Source organism: Leptodactylus fuscus, chromosome 7 (assembly GCF_031893055.1).
Source record: "Leptodactylus fuscus isolate aLepFus1 chromosome 7, aLepFus1.hap2, whole genome shotgun sequence".
Lineage (NCBI taxonomy): Eukaryota > Metazoa > Chordata > Amphibia > Anura > Leptodactylidae > Leptodactylus > Leptodactylus fuscus.
Window position 1 is genome coordinate 109744564 of NC_134271.1, and position 20618 is coordinate 109765181.

A 20618-nucleotide genomic window follows, 5' to 3' on the forward strand; every position below is an offset into this window, starting at 1 on the left:
ATGTCCCCAATTTACAGGCGGCAACAAAAACTGGTTAATCAAGATGTAAAGAAGCCAAAATGAACACACGGTTCAGTATCAAGCGGTAGCCGGTAATGGATATTCGAGAACGGGAAGTAATGTGAAACATCCCACATTTCCCAGCAGCTTTCAACAAGTCATTTGTCAAGCTACAAAGCAGGTGCACTAACTACATTAGGAGAATTTCATGGTGGTTAAAGACCAAAACAGATCTGCACATGAGCACTTAGGACGGCCTCAGGACAATTCATTGCATTACATTTAGAGGAACGTCCAGTCGTAAGCAGTGACAAACCTACTCCTCTGATAAGGATCCTCTGCAACGGACTACGTGCCTCATGGGAATAATATGGGATGGGAATCAAGAGTCAGATCCAAGGTGGACTTGGGATAGATCATACAGAACTGCCAGAACTCACATAGTGCTGCCCTACACTGCTTCTGGAACTCCTATGGAGGTGAAAGGAGGCTACAGACACAGTGCGGCACAGCTACGTTATACCGTTTCTGTAGCTCTACAGATACAGCAAAGCTAAATGTGAAACACCATACCCATAGCTATCATTCGCCTCCACACCAGGTAAAGAAACAGGATAGGGAAGCACTGCTTGGCAGCAATTTGCAGGGATGCCAATATCAGATTGAGGGGTGGGTGTCCAATAGTCTGACCGATCATCTGATAGTGGATGTACATAGTATACCAGCACAGTCCCAATTACATGAAACTGAGGAGCAGAAGGATCACTTGACTGATGGACGTAAAGTCAATCACTAGGAACAGGCTGCAGGCCTCGCTCACAGCCGCTGCAATCAGCTGATCAGTGGGGGTGCCAGGTCTCAGAATTCCACCAATCTCTTATTGTATCTATGCCAAGGATAAGCTATCAATGTAACAGACACAGAATACCCCACTGATAACTAATGTTTACTCTTTCTACCTGATCAACAGACCCCATACGGACCAATGTCACTTTCTTCTAACAAAAGGCACATGGATGGAAGCAATCTTATGCTCATTAGAGAAGAAGAACATTGATATCCAGAAAACCTACCACCTATACAGTAATACATAGTGAGCAGCCCAAAAATCAATGCAATGTATTTATCGTACTGCTCATACTTCATACATATTTATTAGCTTTTCAGGGGGGTGCGGTTGTTTGTTTTTTTTTAATAAAAATTCTACCGTGCAAGTTGTAATCCATAACCTGCCATCAGACATGGTACAACTTTCTATTATACACCAAAAACCCAATGTCCCCCATCTTGCAGAGAATTTGTCTACAGCTGTGTAAAAAGTGCCAGTTCTGGAAGTCCACCCCTACGTGTAGTACAAGAGAGGTAATGGGGCAAAATATTACATAGCACCCCCACAGGACCTGCAAACACTGCAACAAGGCACAGCCATTATTATTGACTGCTATCCTGTAGCAGGTTATACACGTTCCATTCAAAGGACCAAAACACAAGGATTATTGGTTGGTTTTAAAAAAAAATAAATAAAAAAAAAAGAACACATGTGCAATGTCCTAATGAGTGAAAGCATCTTAGAGGCGTTATCCAAGATTAGAACACAAGGCTGGTTTCTTATCAGGAAATGACATCACATCCACTGGTAACATCGCAACAGTCCCATTAAAATGTGGGGTATGGAGTCGAGTTAGATTCTAGAATGGAGTGGGTAAAATAAGGTGCAGCTTGGTAGGCTGTGGATCCAGTAGGGGGCGCTGCCTCATGTGACTGGTAATATGGCGGAATCAGTTGCTGTTTCCACGTCAACCCAGGTTGCATATGGGAGAGGCCCCTACTTCACACAGAAAATGGCGTGATTCTATGTGTATTCGCCATGGCCTGCAGACCGACAGCCAACACTGCCAGAGCCGAGGAAGTGCCACTTAATGAATCCACGACTCACCTGAGTTAAATCACTTCACTTTACTTTCAACTGTTGGTAACCCGTACTCCTCCATCTTCCCACAGCCCAACTCCTTCAAGACTGACAGCCATGATTAGTCAGAAGAAATAAATAAAGCTTCTCTCATTCAATAAAAAGCCAGTGATTGCTGCACATTTATTTTCTTAGGAATTGAAACTATACATGTAATATAAACAATATTAATTATACATGTAAAAATTATTTTATTTTGAAACCCAAGCTAGAGTTGGTAATGTTTTCCTGACGGCCTCCACAACTCTAGAAGGCGGCAGCCATGTTTTCCAATCCTGCACTGCATCCAATCATTTGGGAATCACAGACATTACATCTAAGCCTACATTTACATGTAAAGCAGTAGGGTTGCTGTGATCCCTGCACAAACAGCACCACCCCTGTCCACAGGCCGCATCTAGTACTGCAGCTCAGCCCCATTTCCAGCTAAGTTACAATACTAAGCACTGCAGATCCTTTATATCCAATCTGATACCACTAACATGGAGTCAGACCTATTAAATATGACAGCCAAGCACCTTGACGATGGTGTTACAATCTGGGTTTTAGAGAGTTGTCAGACCTAGAGCGTCCTGTATATACCACCATATTCCCCATTGTAACAGCTCAGCCTACATACAGGTTTCGGTGATGAGGATATTCTCCTCTGTGCTAACGCGATAGTAAAAGCGAGAACATGTAGGAGTTGGAGTTGTCCTGACATGACTTTGTTTCTAATCAAAACCTTTGTTTCCATAGTAACGTAGAATTGAGCTGCAGATCGGGAACCGCATGGCCCACCTAGTCTACCCCTTTCCCTACCTGGATTTCAAGACTCAAGTAATTCAGATTTTCACTACTATCTTGGTCTGTACAAGCAGATATCCTTGTCAGATAAATGAAAGCAGCCGACACATAAAATAGTCCTGAAGGATAAAGTACCGTAATAACGTGGTCTGGATGTGCCGGGTTATATATAGGAAAGTCTGCAGCATGTGCAGGGAAACTAAAGGGAACTCCGACAGCCAGAACAGAATACTCAGCTAGTAAAGCAAAGTACTTAAAGGGATTGAAAGACCCCGAAGGGATTTTGTTATAGCTACGACCTATGTACAGAATAGATTATCAGTATGAGATGTGTAGGGGTCCAACACCCAGGCCCCACATTGATCAGCTGTTCCAGCAGCACCTGGATACTGGATGCGGAATAAGCGCAACTGTGCCTATTCAAGTAATAGGAGCTGAATTGCTCCTATGCAGTGGATGGGACGGCAGAATCGGAGTTATTACACGAACAGGTGTAGCTGTAAGCAGTCACCATCCACTGCAGTAATAGCTGATCTGCCTGGGGGTACAGGTGCCAGTCCCCACAGACCAAATACGAAGCCTGCAAAAGCAAAGAATTTTAGTAGACTCTTTATTATGCAATTACTGAATGTGTTAAAGGGGTGCTCCAGCTTGCAGCATACATCCCCTGTCCACTGGATAGGTGACAAATTCCCCCCAGATACATAGACTTTGAAAGGCTGTACGGCACAGTCTTAATTCAAGCACCTCCTGTGACTGATAGGGACAAGACACCAAGGCCCCCCTTTTCTGGTGGTTGGAGCCACCAATCAGCACCTAACTCTTATCCAGGCTGGACTTTCCCTTTAAACTCTATACTAACTTCTGGGCAGCCCCTTTAAGAGTAATCTGGTTTGCTAACAGAATAAGATTCCCAGTTTATAATGGAAAATCCTGTTCCCCTGTTAGATGGAAAATGCTGCTGAACATTCCAGCTAGAGAGGAAACACGCAGCATCATCACTGCGGGATACAGACGTCATTGAGAGCTCAGCACTACTAAACTGGAGTAGGACATCAAAAAGGGAAATATGAGAAACATCCATGAGGGTCTAATGGGATTGAGACAGAGAAAAACTGGATGTCCACGATATAATAGGTGGACGCTAGCTCATTTTGCCATCGTAGGGCCTCCAGAAGCATATGAGGGGCTTCTGGAGGGATAGGCCAAAAGAAAAAAGCTAAAGTGTCGGCCATTTGTTATCTTCTACAAAAAAAATAAATATGGCTCACACTGCTCTTCTCTATGGAAAAGTTCCCTGCTGTGAAATGAGAGGGGCAGGGCTGCACTAGTACCAAAGAATGGTGCAGCAGCAGCTCCCCTCTTCTCAGCTACCCCACCATCTTCTGGTATTAGTGTAACAGTGATCACTGCCTCAAAAATCTGGCCAGCAGAAGGCTGACCACAAAGTTACGGCCAGCAGAAGAGAGACCACAGAGTTAAACCCCGACCTGACTCTGACCATAGATAACTTATGCTAGGAGTTTGTCTCCTGCCATAGTGTCAGCCTTATAAATACAGCTCACACACGGACTGAATTTCACCGATGTGAACGTCATAAGAGGACGCAGGTAGGAACCCCGACATTTATTCTTTAGCCAATTCCTTTAATATGTAGACATCACCACGCTCTGCCACTTGCCTACTGCATAACAGATAATACATACAGAGATTCCTGAACAGGAGAACTTTTCTTCTAGGATCACAAAGTCCTAGATCTCTAGAAATAAGATGCACTAACCATGTTGAGCCCCTGTCATGAGACCTCTCGTAGACACCCAGTCGGGTTAATCAGATTTCTTTTATCCTTAGACATCTGGGTTGTGTTTATGAAACAAGTTTGGGCCAAGTCATGAAATAATTTTACATTTTTCAGAGAATCCGTCACCACTCGGACAGGCTCCTTTAATATTACAGCATACGTAAAATGTCATAATAATGCTAAACTAGTAAATACAACCGAACAGTCCCTTGGAAAAAGAACGCTTTGTGTGCCAAACGGGATCTCCGGACTTACTGCCAAGTGTTCTCATTAGACAACCTCTGCATGCCCATGAGTGACAATAAGACTGTAATAATTCCAACCATGTCAGAATTCGTAAGAAGGTCATTATTTTATTATTTACTATATCCCCCATTAGGGTGAGGTTTGGTTAAAAATTGCAATTTTATGACGACGAGTTATGAGCGATCACAATTGTCTTTTCCAGCAGAAACCATTGCTCAGATACACTTGTCTAGTGACAATAGTAGCTCCATGTGCCGAGTAGCAACTACGTTGCAGAGTGACATTTCAATTGGTGAGACTCAAGTCGTCACACAGAAGTGAATCATATCCTACCAAACTGCGTACTAGTACATACCGCCTATTGGTGCAACAGAAAGCCGCACTATAAAGATCCCATCATAAGAGCCGGCAGAGGTCCAGCCAAGTCTGTTGACTTCTAGGGTTTTATCTAACCCCTCATTCACATCTGCGTTTGTATTCCATTCAGGGAGTCTGCATGAGGAGCCCCCCCACCGATGGAATACCAAACGCAATTGCAAGCTGTGTGCAGTACAAGCACACGGACCCCATAGACTATGATGGGGTCCGTGTGCAGTACAAGCACACGGACCCCATAGACTATGATGGGGTCCGTGTGCTTGCCGCACACTGCCCGCACGAATCATGCGGACAGGAAAATAGATTGTGATCTACTTTCCTGTCCGCATGATCCTTGTGGAGATGTGGCGACAAGCACACTGGCACACCGCTTGCAAATGTGTTTGGTATTCCGTTCGGGTGGGGGGGGGGGGGGGTCCTCATGCAGACTCCCCCGGACGGAATACAAACGCAGATGTGAACGAGGCCTAAGGGTGCATTCACACTGAGTAAACGCTAGCTTATTTTGTAGAGTAAAATTACACTTGTAAATTTTGCTATCCCATTGACTTCAATGATATTTTTTTACAAGTGTAAAAATACGCCTGTAAAAAATACGCCTGTAAAATGTCATTGAAGTCAATGGGATAGCAAAATTTACAAGTGTAATTTTACTCTACAAAATAAGCTAGCGTTTACTCAGTGTGAATGCACCCTTATAGTGATTTCTCAATCCTTTTGGGTGTAGATTATGTCTGGATTTTTTTTAAAGGGGTTCTACAGAAAGTTTCAATATTCACTTTCCCCTGGTTCTATTACCGTATTTTACGGACTATAAGGCGCACTGGACTATAAGCCGCATTGCCCATGAGCGCCTTATAGTCCGTCTCGGTTCATATATAAGGCGCACCGGACTATAAGCCGCAGTCCGGTGCGCATTATATCTTATTGAAAGCGGCGGCAGGCAGACTTTGCCAGCGGCCGCTTAACCCCCCACGTGCCAGCCGCTTCTATTGGAAGCGCTCGGCAGGCGAGGAGGGGCTCTATCAGCAAAATCATGCTGATAGAGCCCAACCATAAACGTTAGGTTAAACTACCCCCCCCCCCCCCCGTTTTAAAAGCCCTGCTGTAACGCCGGCGTGTACGGCTGTGATACACGCCGGCGTTCGGTAGTGTGAATGCACCCTTACGGTGCCTTTTATGTATGTATGGAAGCGGCACGCAGTCTTTGCCGCCGCTTCCATCCATATATAAGCCGCACCGGACTATAAGCCGCACTTACGATTTCTGAGGAAATCGTAGGTTTTTATGTGCGCCTTATAGTCCGGAAAATACGGTACAAATTAACCTCAGGTGGGGTCTTGCGATCAGAACCACGAAATCGCTCAACCCGATTCCCTCTTCCCAAGTGTTCACAGGTACCTGTACTATGGGGGCTATATTACTATCATAAAGCCCCATTCACATGGTGAATTTGCAGCTGATTTTGTGGAAGATTCCGATATGATTCTGCCTGCCTTTAGGCAGAGACTGCAGCAAGACGCTGGAAAAATAAATAAATAAGTGTCCTGCTCGATCGTCTGTCATGGTCATGAAATATTTGCAATGCATGTTAGGTTTACCGTACAGCTGTGCTGTATACCTGTGTGTCCATCATATGACCAGGATCCTCACCTACTGGACAGTGCGGCCAGTCCAGAATCCACCATTTGTGGCACTGCAGCAATGCTTTACTAAAGTTCTGGAAACTATTCAGAGATCAATCTCTGCCAGACCACAATAAAGTACAGGATCTAATGCACAATTCCATTCAAAGTGCCAGAAACTACACAGCACAGTCAGAAGCAAGAAAAATCTAAGTCATTACTTTCTGCTTTCCAGATAAGGAGGACCCTTAGTTTTATCAAATCTATATGTTTTGCAGTGATAGAGGAAATGACAAAGTCTGGTGTCTCTCTGAAACGCGTTCATCCAGATGTAAAGCACAGCAAACTGACCCGCTACTGAACTCTTATGTGTCAGCAGAACAGCGAGCAGCGCATAGAAAAGGGTTTGTCTTTCTATTACACAGATCAACAGAGAGGGGGTGAAAATCGGTGCACATTGACCTCCAGGCTGCCTGCAGATGTCTGACAATCTGGCTTTCCGAGACTGATCTGGTAAATTCTGGTCCTTGCAATGGAAATACAGATGGGACCTGAAAGCTCAGTGGATACAAAGAGACAGAAGGGCCAAATGCCAATATTCAAATCCACCGACACATTGTTTGCTTTACAAAGACACCAACGAAAAAAAACGGGGGATATAAATGACTGAAAGGAGACTGTACATGGTGTTCAAGAGGCACCTTCTAGTGACAAATCTAAATGCAAAAAAAAACAATCACATTCTGGGCAATAAAGTGTACCTAAACTGTCAGAGGACTTTCCAGGATAAGCCAATGTGTGTACATGAGGTCTAACAGGTGTTCTTTGTATGATTTGTGTGGGCAGTGCACGGCAAGCACACGGACCCCATTATAGTCTATGGGGTCCGTGCCCTTTGACAGCACAGCGCTTGCAATTGCATTCCGTCCGGGGGGTCTCCATGCGGACTCTCCACGGATGAAATACAAAAGCAAATGTGAACCAACCTTTAGTAGCTTTCACCTTTGCAGGCTCTAACTCTAATCCTCAGTTGTGGTGGAGACCGTCGTTTCCCATAGACAGCACATGGAGAAGTCAGGAGATCCTGCTCCCCCATCTGTACAAAGGTCATCAGCATGGATAACATTACGCAGCAAGGCTGAACAGTACTACTGTGAATAAAGCACAAGGTGGGATAGAAAACTTTCTATTACCTACAGAATACCTGAATGTGTCTCTGCTCTTCTCTCACATGAAGGAAACTCCTGCCCCACCCCCATTCCATAGTGTTATATGAGCAGCATGTAATTGGATTCCTCTGGATGCTGACAATCTGTCTCGTCTCCCATGGAGTATTTAACAGAAAATTCTGAATAAATGTAATTAATTATAATACATTCACGTGTACTATAAATTTAAACTTTACTGGAGAAAAAAAAAAAAAATTAAGGGCAGGTTCACACCAGTGCCCAGCCTCCACTTTCAGGTTTCCGTCTTCTGCCTGAGAAACTGGACAGGAGACGGAAACAGGCAAAGTGCCCGCCCGTGAGCGTTTTGTGGTCTCCGCAGTGACAGCAGCAGTTTTTGTTTCTTTTTTTTTTTTAAAACCGGACACAAAATCGGACAAAACTGTTTCGCCACGGATACCACAAAACACTCACGGGCAGACAATGTCTGCTAGGTTTCAGTCTCCTGTTGGCAGAAGACTGAAACCTGAAAGCAGAGACTGGGGTGCAGATGTGAACCCACCCTAATTCACAAATATAGTACCACAATAAAAAGAGGCTTCTTAAGAAATGTTTTTTTTCTTCTTTTTATGCACACAGCAGTTAAAAGAACATGATGTAACCTACAAGTCATCATGTGAGGCTAGGAGTCGCAGTTTCACAACTAGAGAGCCACAGATTGCATAAGAAGGTCTTACAAATCTGCAGATCAATGTGTGGTCAAAAACACAAACACTTAAGTAGTTTTCCAGGACTTGTACATTGATGACTCGTCCTTGGGATAGGTCATTTATATGTGATTGTGGGGTCTGACACTTGGTACCCACACAAATCCACTAGTGGAAGAAGCTGCAGCATTTGGGAGAATGCTGCAGCCTCTTCACTGTATGCCAATAAGTGGCGTACATATCGTAGAGGGTACGTGTGCTTGGTATTGAAGCCCAGCCCCATTCACTTGAATGAGACTAAGCTGCTGCTGTACTAAGTGACTGAGGAACACAACAATGAGTACTGTGGCCTCTTCAAACAGCTGAAAGGTAGTGGTACTGGATGTCAGCCCTCAATGATCACATATTCCATGCAATGCATAGAGGTACAAGGTCTAGAACTGTTATGATGTCCATATGCCCTAAATTAAAGGGAGTGGCACAAGGGTGAAGCATATTAAGGGGGTTGTGCAGGATTAGAAAACATGGCAGATTTCTTCTCAGGAAGTGACATCATGTCTGTTGGTCACACGGCCGTTCTATAGCTCAGTTCCATTCATTATGGGATGTATTAGAGCAGTTTAGAATTTAGGAGTTCAGAGCAATGGCGCCTCCCTTGATGCTCCAAACTGTATATTTGCAAGGAAAGTAGTTCATGAAGTACTTTTCTCTCCACATGCTCCTGGTGGACACCACGCAGACCACATTATAGTCTATGACAGGGGTAGGGAACCTTTGGCTCTCCAGCTGCTGTGAAACTACAACTCCCAGCATGCTCCATTCACTTCCATGGGAGTTCCCAGAACAGCAGAGCCAGTATGCATACTGGGAGTTGTAGTTTTGCAACAGCTGGAGAGCCGTACGTTCCCTACCCCTGGTCTATGAGGTCCGTGTGCTTTCATAAGCTCATCGCTTGTCAATGCGTTTGGTATTCCGTTCGGGGGTCCCCAAGCGGCCTACCTGAACAGAATAACGAACATAGATGTGAACTGGACCTTACTGGTTCAATATGCTGCACCCTAGTGCAAGACTTTTAAAGCATATGGACAGGGTCTGGCATCCAGAGACTACCCCTGAAAAAGAAATTCTTAGTATTGGTCTAGGATAATAAAAAAGTAAAAAAAAAATCATATTAGGTCAGGAAGGGTGGGGGGGGACCCCTTTCAGTGCTGTGGTGTCTCCTAGTGCAGTACAATCCTGCTGCTCTACTGTCTTGTTTTGTTGGAAGTCCGCGCCCCACTATGACATCCCGTGTCCTTTGCAGAGGCCTCAACGGTTCCGTGCAACGGGAACTTTCGCTTTAAGAAAACGCTAATGCAGCAGGCCCATAACACTGAGGACAATAGAATATGTTTTAGTATCTCTGCACTCAGTGGATCTCTGTGGCCTCCTCCTGAGGTGGTGCCAGGTACTGCAGCTCAGCCCCCCCCTTATTCATCAGTTCCATTTGACCCGACCATTCGCATAATCTATCCTACAAATAAATACAACATGGCTGACAGCTGCTCATCTTTCTACATTAGGAAGCTGAAACTACCACTCCCACATGTATACTTGCACTATTGTTCGTGGAACTCCCATAGAAGTGAATGGAGTATATCTGGAGTTAGTTTCACAACAGGTATACTTCTGATGGCTGCCGACTAGAATATATTCTAGTCTCCACATCTCAGAATGGTATGGACTAGCACATGCGAGCGCAAGTCACAGCTCCAGGAGGTTAATTCATAAAAATCGCTATCAAGCAGCTACATCGGCTTTCCTAGGACGCAGCCACTAAAACCCATTCATAGAGCAAAACCAGTGTCATAAAAGGCATTAGCTTACCCAGACCAGTCTCTTTAGCAGTGAAGCTGTTAACAAGTCTCTCGGAGGAACAATTTGGAGTCTTATTAGCTCCCAACTGTATTATTTACACTGATAATTATAAAATTGGCCAACACCACGCTCAATTACTAGATACTTCTGGGCCATAAAACAAAGTCAATTACCTTAATCCTCGGAGAATATGATTATCCTGTTGGAAACCAAATGTCTTGAAGGTTTTAGATTTTGATTCCTGGAGCTCTCGCTTTACAATATTAAGTGTGGTGCAATTATAGACAGACACTGATTGATGGATTGCTTCTATCTTATCTTACACCTAGAAGTCTATAGAGCAGCCAGCTTCAACCTGCCGCTCACTAGCTGGTGCAAGACTACAACTCCTAACATCCTGGCCAAGCATGCCAAGAGTTACAGTTTTGTAGCCGCTAGATAGCCACAGGTTGGCGAGTACGATAAATGGAAGCAAATGTAACCAACTACGGCTCAACGAACACGACTAAGGTTCTATCCGAGTGGGCTTCTGATGCTCCGTTCCATGGCAATATTTTACAGCAGGTCCTATCTATTTACAGGGGGTCTGAGCTGCCCACAAACGGATTGCAATAGGATCATAAAAGTACCTTCCGTTAAACATAAGGCACACGGTCACGGGTCGAGTGAATGAAGCCTAAATCTTTAGCCTGGTTCACATCTACATTCAGCATTCCATTCGAGGAGTCTGCATGGGGACCCACCGAACAGAATACCGAATGCATTAGCAAGCGGTGAGCACTGAAAGCACACGGACCCCGTAGACTATAATGGGGTCCATGTGTTTTCCGCATGATGTCCACAAATGTCATGCAGAGGAAAGTAGTTCATGAAGTAATTCTCTATCCGCATGTTCCGGCCGGATACTGTGTGGAAAACACACGGACTCTATTATAGTCTACGGGGTCCGTGTGCTTTCATAAGCTCAACACTTGTCAATGTGTTCGGTATTTCGTTCAGCGGGTCCCCATGCGGACTTCCCAAATGGAATACCGACCACAGATGTGAACCAGGCCTTTGCCTGTTTATTGGAGAGACATACATGCTTTCATGTAGAGACATTCTAGAAGACAGATGGGGTTTTTACTATAGCAAAGAGCAGAATATTAAATAAAAACTGTTATTATTGGTTGCTATGGGGTAGTTTTCCTTTTGGAAAGTTTTAGAAGTTTCTCGAGTTGTGTTTTTGTGTCCTAGATGGCGATTTCTATTCCGCTACCACACTAATTCTTGGCATGATGGAGGCACACACCTTTGGCACCAGAGAAGCCTTGCTAAATGTGGATATGCGCAACAGATGAATGGCAGATCCAGAAAAAAAGTGACCAATATGGATAACAAATTAATATGTAGAATGGTGTAAAATACATGAGACAACATGGCTCCGACACCAGCAGTTGTACATCTACATATTCGGGACAGAACGATCTGCAGATTTGCAACAGAGAAGTACAAAATAAATACAGACATGCGTAAGAGATGAAAGTTGTAACTAAGAAGGGGATCTCCGCATTTAGAAAAAAGTCAAAGTCCTCCGGGCAGACTTTAATACTTATTGCCCTGAGCTACAACAGATCTAGTGTGTAAAGTGACAATTCACTGCTCTGATCTTATCTGTTGCTATATCGACATACAAGTAAAAGCAAACAAAGTCGACTGGAGGCGCGAGCGAGAAGGTTTCCAGCACATACAGATAAAATAACGCAGCTTATAACTGACAAAATCCTACAGTGGCGCAAAAATGGCTTGTATGTCTCCATATTCCTGTAAAGGTGCACACAGTAGTGTTATTATCCCCGATCACAGAATGAAGACCACCATCAATCTGGTGTGTAATAACTATCTCAGGGCAGATGTGTTCTTACCCATTACCTAGGAACATGAGCGCCACCAGATGGAACAGCCCCTTACGCTTCTTGGTAAAATAACATGCCTCTTTGGTTCAGCACCATAAAAGATGGACACCTAAGCAGAGCTCGAAGGACTCCACCATTGTGTCGTGTTCTTAGTTTATAACAGAAACCACTGCTGAGAAGTGAACACAACCTTTGGGACACTAAGAGAACTGACAGAATTTATTGCACCTAGAGCAGAGTTCAGGGGGGGGGGGGGCACAGTCACAGTATCACACCCTCGGACCCTACAGCAGACATAACAGAGTCTAGCAGATATAACTGGAGTGATTCCACGTGTCCCATGTACATGAGCACATACACTCCGTAAAATGCAGACCACAAATTGCCCACATTTCCCAAAATTAATCTGGTCCAGAGATTGGGACTCTGAGTGATCTAGGACTCTAAAAGTTCCTGTCTCCCCGCGGCTCTACTGTCCTATACTGTATATAATATGGGATAGTACAGCCACAAGGCAACAGGGACTCCATCAATAAGTTCCAGTCTGGAAAAAGAGGGGCAATACACAGTCTGGGTTTTACAGACCGTATTTAAAGGACCTTTCGCAAATCCTGTGAATCTTTCAATAAGTGTCGCTTTACAGACTCTGGCTCAGCTAGAATTTGTTCTGCAGCCCTCACTGGCGGTCTAGGCTGTAACAAGAAGGTCAGCACCACCCACCTGACAGTAGAGTACTTACCATACTGGCCACAACACTATTTGCTCAGGAATGGTGGGAACTAAGAAGTTTTGCAACTGTGCCGGAGCGATACCTATTAAAGGGGCTCTATCAGCAAAATTATGCTGTATGAGCCCCACATATGCGTGAATAGCCTTGCGCAGCCTTGCACGTGCGAACTCCCACTGGAGCGCTACTGCGCACAATCTGGCGCCATTTTTCCCAATGGCAGTTCACAAGTGTGCTGCGCATGCGCAGTACGCTCGCGTAGTTCTAAGGGGAACTGAGCATAATAAGTTCCCCTTAGAACTATGCCAATGGGAAAAATGGCGCCGGAATGTGCGCAGTAGCACTGGATTTGAACCAATCCCGCCGGAAGAAGAGGACGATGAAGCCGGGGAATAGCCAGGACCGGAGGGCATCGCCGAAAGAAGAAAGAAGAGGTAGGCGTGCCAGAAGATGACGTCTGACCGTGCACGATAAGTATGATTTACATATATGTTTTTATGGTTTTATTTTAGAACTGTTAAAATAAGATTAGCGGTGCCTGAATAGCCTTTTTTAAAGGCTATTCACGCATATGTGGGGCTCATACAGCATGATTTTGCTTAAAGAATAAAATTGGAGCTGGAGATGGTGAAAGAACCTAATTTTGGACAATCATGCCAAATACTAGATGACAAAATTCTCCAACCTCTTCTCTTCAGATACAGTTACATTACTGCTGACAGACCCTGGGCACACTGTGACTGACCATAGGTTTAGACCTGTAGATCTATTATAGGTGCGGGATACATCAGGACCTTCATGATCAGGGGTTTATAGCATAGCACTACTACAGAGCTCCACTGCAACCTCTATCTTCTATGTGGCATTGTATTTGTCACCAAGTTATCGAGCTCATTTTCTCATTGCATTTCTAAATCCATACCAAATCCAATGACAAGCTGTGTCCAGTGCACGTAAATAGGGTTTCCACAAGTCTGACTATATGCTATTTCTGCAAAGATTTTTGTCTACACAGTGGAGAAAAAAATAAAAATAAAAAAAAGATAAGTAGCATGTCGGACATCACTGAATGCCCATGGGGATAATCATTGTGCAACTCTGATACGGATCTATTGCATGCATGCAGTATATTCACAGCACAAATCCGAGCATCAGACTTTGGCCGTGGAACGCCCCATCTTATTATGTGTACATAACCTTACGGCCTATCCTGGGTGGAAATATCACCACTACCCTGTATCCCAGCATGTCCATACTACTGAGAATTCTGGGACCGCATGGGGGCAGGAGGAAGAGAAATCTGGCATGATCTTCCCATTCTCACTGTTCCTGCTATCAGGACTTCTACATCTAGCTCACACTTCCCAGGAGGCTGCAAAACTTCAAGAAGCAAGAAAAAAAAAAAACTCACTGTACAATCTTCATTCATTGCTAATATTATCCATAATGCTCCAGAGATACAGAATAGCACACAACATGTGCATGGACATGCTAGTTTACCAGCATGTGGGCAGCAGGGTGACAGAGGGTGTGCCACACAGATGCCCAGCTACCATACATTTCTGCACACGAGGATGTGAACAATGCAGTCATCTGCAGCGTTATTTATGACAAGCATTGCTCCGCACTATTTTTAAACATACATTTATAAACAGGGCTAGATTTAGCGTAAGCGAGCGGTGCCAACCACTTGACTATGCTCGCACAGACGGGCAGCTCTATATTTGGTCATTTAAGTAGCAGGATTGTAATGTTTACTCGATACCAGCTTCTGGAATGGCACAGAATGCGGAGTTTCTCTGGATTACAGATGGAGAAGAGAAGTGTAATGGCTGGGCTTTACACTCAGAGACCCCCACAAGGACCACCACTGCCCCTCAGCTTTTCCTGGGCTCGGTATATTTAGATGGGCATTCTTTCTTCCAAAAGAGATTGAACGACCTTCAATATCTTACAGTAAAGTTTTATGTTTCTCCGTCTGTGTTCTAGTAAAGTAGATATAGCTAACAGCTGATATACGTTACATGACTAATACATGATATACAGTTACGGCGCACACGCAGGTCCAGGACACGTTCCCATTTCCAACTGAACAAACTTTCTATGTGGGACAGAGGTGCAAACAGGATAAGTGACAGCAAACAAGTGACAAGTCACAGACAGGCTTCTGCTATAAGAGTACAGACTGGACCGCGCTAGGAGTACAATATATAAGAGTCTAAAGCCAGGCAGCAAAGGATACTGCTGAAAGCCACTTCTGTGTAGTCTAAATGTGCCCTCTGACAGCCACGCAAAATTTAAAGGGGTTATCCAGCCAATAAAAACTGCTTGCTGAAAGCTATAAAATAACTAAGGCTGACTTCACACAGGAGTATGTGGTGCCCAAAATACACTCCCTGGTAAAATAACATGTATATCAGTTGTATATCCAAAGAATAAACACTGAGAAGGGACGCGGATACCAAACATCAGTTGTCTATAATAAAAATTACTGACCTGTCCTGAAAACATTTCAGGGTGCAGGGAGTCCTAGCAGCATAGGTGACTAGTGGAGATCCAGGAAACAGAGCCACCATACAGTCCACGGTTCATTAACCAATTACACCCAACTAAAGTCAGCCTAAGGTTAAGTTCAGATGGAGTATTTTGGACCGGAATCTGAGACGGAGGCAACCTCAGGTTCCGGTCCAAAATACAGGGTAGCCGCGACTGGATGCTGGTGCAGTGCATAAGCATCCAGTCACGGCACTGCAGTCCAGATTTGGCCCAAATGAATGGGCCTAGTTGGGAGTGTCTTCAGGCGGATTCATGAGGCGCAATCCTCCTGAAGAATGAGCATGTCCATTCTTTTTTTCCGGTAGCCGGAACAAACGGGTTCTGGAAAAAAGAAACAACCGGTCCATTGAAACCAATGAGAGACGTCTTTCTGGTCAGGATTTTGAGGCGAATTCGGCCTCAAAATCTTGACCAAAAAAACTCTGTGTGAACTCAGCCTTAGACATACTAATCTTCTAGGCTCTGTTATTCCCATACTACCTGATAGTAAGGGAGTGGCAGGGAACTGTGGCATGGGTGAGGAGGAGTGCAGAAGGCCTCATTCATAGGGGGGTACTTAGACCAGAATTGTACAGCAGAGTAACCTACAGGGCATATGCAGACAGATGACAATATAAAGGCAGAAAACAGTTACAGAGCTGTAGATTTCTGCCCGATTTGTAGTTTGCATTGCCATGGATCTTCCCACCAGTCACAGAATGGCAGCCACGGACAGACATTAAGTAACGGTAGTGTGAACCTAGTCTTAGGCTGGGGCCACACTTGGTGAAATCACTGAGGGTAAGTCACTGACAACTAACCCATGACCATTACAGATGCAGCAAAGTAGATCAGAGTGTAACAAAACTCATGTGCTGTGTAAAAAAAACCTGTAAAAAGACTATTTCTATGGCGGGTCTTGCGTGCGGGTTTCAGCCTTTGCAATACTAAAGGGCAGTTCAAACAACGGAAAGTGAGGAGGAATGTGAGGCGGCCTTGTGACAGGAGAAATTGCTTCAGCGTTCTGTTGCATGCTTACTCTCAGATTTACTGAAAATGAGACGATTCGGCAGTAACGTTGCGTCTCTGGTTCTGCGGAAGGATCAGCCACAGAGTCCATGACAAAAATCAAGTGGAACACTTCTTTAGTCAACGGCCTGAAAAATAAGAAGCTTCTGAATAAGAAGAAGATTCTGACCGGAAATTGAGACGGATTCATGTCAATAATCGGCTTCAAAAACAGCTCCTATGTTCCTGTTTATGGACACAGCCTAAGGCTGGTCTTACACGACCGTAATGCTTTTACAGTCCGCATGTTGCTGATCAGCAACATAGACTCCGCAGATGCCCGTAAATTGCCACACTCGCCCATATACTTCTATGGGCGAGTCCGTGCAGTGCCGTGAATTGCGGCCATTATGGACATATTCTAAAAAGTGCGGACCTCGGTTGCGGCCTGGCACACCACGGATAAAATATCCGGTGGTGTAAGAGGCCGCATTGAGTATAAAGCGTCCGCAATTGAAAACCCTCAATGGTGGACCATTTGCGGTCTTAAACTACAGTCGTGTAAGACCAGCCTAAGGGTAAAAGCTGTAGGGATGGGGGGGGGGGGGAGGCTCAAAGAAATCTGCAGGTCAAGTTAGACGGCTACTGAATCTCCCTGCAGGCAATGGAGATTTGGCTATCTGTAGCCTTCACAATGCATTTTGTAGTGTCCAGTACGTATCAAACATAACCATAGGCCCACAATTGGCTGATGGAGGCTAAGAGTGTTTCGATCTCCACTATGCCGGTAAACCACGTGGCATGTAGTGGGTTTTTTTGCAATGACAAACTAAGGGCAACTATGCCTATAGTATGACATCTGCACAATTCTTCCAATGTAGGTCTACGATGGACAGTGTGAAAAGACCCCAAGTAGCATTTTTGCTTATTGTTATGCCATGGTGTTTTGGGGCGGCAATGAACTTGGCAATGTAATAGGCAACATAACAATAAAAAAGCAGCAATCAGGAGATTTTATTTTTAGTAGCTTCCTTTCCAGTTTATTTTGCAGCTTTTGTATGACCTTTATTTTATTAGTAATAATCCAACACACAACAATTCACTGTCCCAAATGTACTTGACCCTGTCCTCTACTAACAACTCTGTGACAAAGTTGCAAACAAGTGTCACACAACAATCACTCAACTATGTCACTGTACCAAACATGGCCCCAAGGCCTAAGATATCATGGCAATCCACAAAGTCTGCTTTATTGCACTGACAAACTCAGCCCTGCTACATAGATCTGAATCCAGAGCCAGTAGTGAGCAGAGGAAGGCAGCAGCGTCAGATCTGTACTAGCAGTGACTCTGGAGAAGGAGGGTAACATGATATAGCATACACAAGGCCTGCAGGAACACAAACAAGGGCCAAGGTCTGTGTGTGCCAGCAGGATCACTGCCGCTCTCCTTACCACGCTATGGGATGGCACATTCGCTGGGACTCCGGCAAGTAACGCCGTGCAAGAGTTAATAAAAGGAGTTTGTTTGCAGAACATGCTGTGGTTGCCAGCTCTGCGACAATGTGCTGTCAGAAATAAACCCAGCCCTGGGCTATAATAATAGCTGCACTGCCCAGCCGAACTATGATGGGGGAGGTCACAGACTGGCAGAGCAGATCAGTACATATCAGCTGCTGCAGAAACTCTTTGCAGACTGACTCATCAATCTACAAATACTAAACAAGGTAGTCTTGTTACCGGGATGGAGTTAGGCAACTTCTGCCATAGACAAGCACTGAGGGGTACCGCAACACGCACATCCCATTTAAAGTGCCAGGCCTGGGGTATTAGTTCTGCCACACGATGCCCACAAACAACAGTCCAGTAGAAGCCAATAGAAAAGTTAAAGTGGCTGTGCCAAGCTGACAACTCAGTAGCTACACACAGGGGTCCGATTAGGGTCAGATTTGAGAGACCCCGACATCACAAGACTAGAGATCTGTTGGACCCCCGTGTGACGGGCGCAAAACTACTCCATTCATCGCTATGAGGCGGCTGCAAACAACTTTGTTCCATTAGGTTGCATAGACAGTCAGCATGACTTTGGGATCGCTGCTCCATTTTGACAGAAGAAGAAGGGACCCTGTTCTCGTGATCAGTGGGGGTCCCAGAATTCAGTCACCGATCAGACACTGGATCGACGATAAGATACCAACTTGGCACTACCCCCTTTAAGTGAACGTTTACAATGATGCCCATTATACATAGATAAACACACACACATAGTATCGCTTGGTGGGCAATTCTCAGTTGTGTTAAAGTCGCATGAGGGTTTCCGCAAAAGTAAAACAAAAGGGAGCGCAACTAAGTTGTGTCACATTAAACAACTCCAACTCTGAAGCAAGTAGAAGTTGGGGAAATTGTGGAATTCTGTAGGACAGCTACACCTTGGTCTATACCTGGGCACAACTCTGCACCCCTACAGAATGGGTCACGAAATACATCAATTCAGAGGCCGACGTACACAAATGACAAGGTTGTCGCCATCTGGCACCCGGAAACTTCACAGAAATCACTCACAGGATTCCTATTGACATATATGAAGGGTAGAACTGTTTTGTACACGACAAAGTTGCAGGACGGCGTGACTACACAATACCAGCGGTCACATCACACCTCATAGGGGCGCCCCAATACACATACAGAGGAGGAACAGAAGTGGGTCAGACATGTGACCCCCAGGACACAGCACCCACAGAACACACACACAGCAACTCACCCCAGCACCACCAGCTCCCCGTACTTGATGGGCTCCTTGTTGGGGGCGCAGTGCTCCTCCTGACTCGGGGAAAACATGGATGATCCCCCGCGAGCTGCCACAATCCCCTCCACAATCGCTAACGCAACCCCCCGGGGAGCTGCTCGGCCGACTTCATAGAGACTAGCCCAGTGAAATCCTCAGCGAGCCGTGGCGCAGATACTTGTCACCAGCATCCGCCAAGTCCGGCCGAGCCCGCGCAGCGCCCCAGGCACAGACCCGGTAACGGCCAAGCCGGGACACTCCACTCCACAGGTCACGGGGGTGCGCGAACCAACCGCCCAGCGCTCGCTGCAGACTCTCCTCGGATACAAGCTGATCCAGCTCCCCGTACAAGATGCTGTTGGCCCCCCTCCTCTTCTCCTCTCCGCCCTCCTGCTCTGAGGCTGCGAATGACTCGCCAGACCGACCTCCTTCCTCCTCCCCCTCCAGACAACAAATGGAACCCCGCTGCTCTCCAAGTGCCGTGGCAACAGGACACCGGATTACCCCCGGGGGGTGCGAGAGGCGTGGCCTATTCTGATATCGCTTCTGTATCCCGTCCCCTCCATTATTGAACGGGTCTGCTGCCCTCTACCATTATTAACAATAATCTCCAGTATTATAAAAGTAGTAATGGACTGAAAACGCCAAATTTACATATCCTACATCCCAACTCCCCCTCCGATTAAGCAGCGAGTGGACGCGTCCATACTGTTATGTAAACATAGAGTAAAATGGGATGGGAGTCCTTAAAGGGGACGTTCTATTTTTATCTACAGACACTTTTTCCTGCCCTTTGCACCTGCAGGATTTTTTTTTTCTTTTTAATCTTTTTTTTTCAGTGTTCATTATTATTTCATGGCCTGCGATGTATGAATAACATCTGCTTCATATTTCTCCTCAGGAAAGGCGATGAATTACTGTTTGCAATCTTTTATATAAGCATCTGGTTTACATTTGGTAATAAAGTGCTTTGGAAAAGGAAAATTTGGCACGTTATTTAGATTCGGTGTGTAATGGTTTTTTTACAGGTCTTCCAGTCTGATTGGATAAACTATGTACTTACGTAGACGGCAAGTGGTAGCGGTGTACGTAATTGTGTATAGGGGTGAATATTCTAAAATAATAGAAAATGTCC

General features: G+C 45.1%; 1 protein-coding gene across 4 annotated transcripts in view; it reads right to left on the reverse strand.

Moving 5' to 3' along the window:
• The window catches only part of PELI2 (pellino E3 ubiquitin protein ligase family member 2), a 63354-nt gene extending 43432 nt beyond the window's left edge, over window positions 1-19922 (reverse strand). For all 4 annotated transcript variants that reach the window (XM_075282768.1, XM_075282767.1, XM_075282766.1 and 1 more), the window contains exon 1: window positions 19460-19922. In XM_075282768.1, the coding sequence (XP_075138869.1) occupies window positions 19460-19536 (77 nt within the window). In that variant the 5' untranslated portion in view covers window positions 19537-19922. The remainder of the gene's footprint in view (window positions 1-19459) is intronic.
• Window positions 19923-20618: the final 696 nt, after the last annotated feature.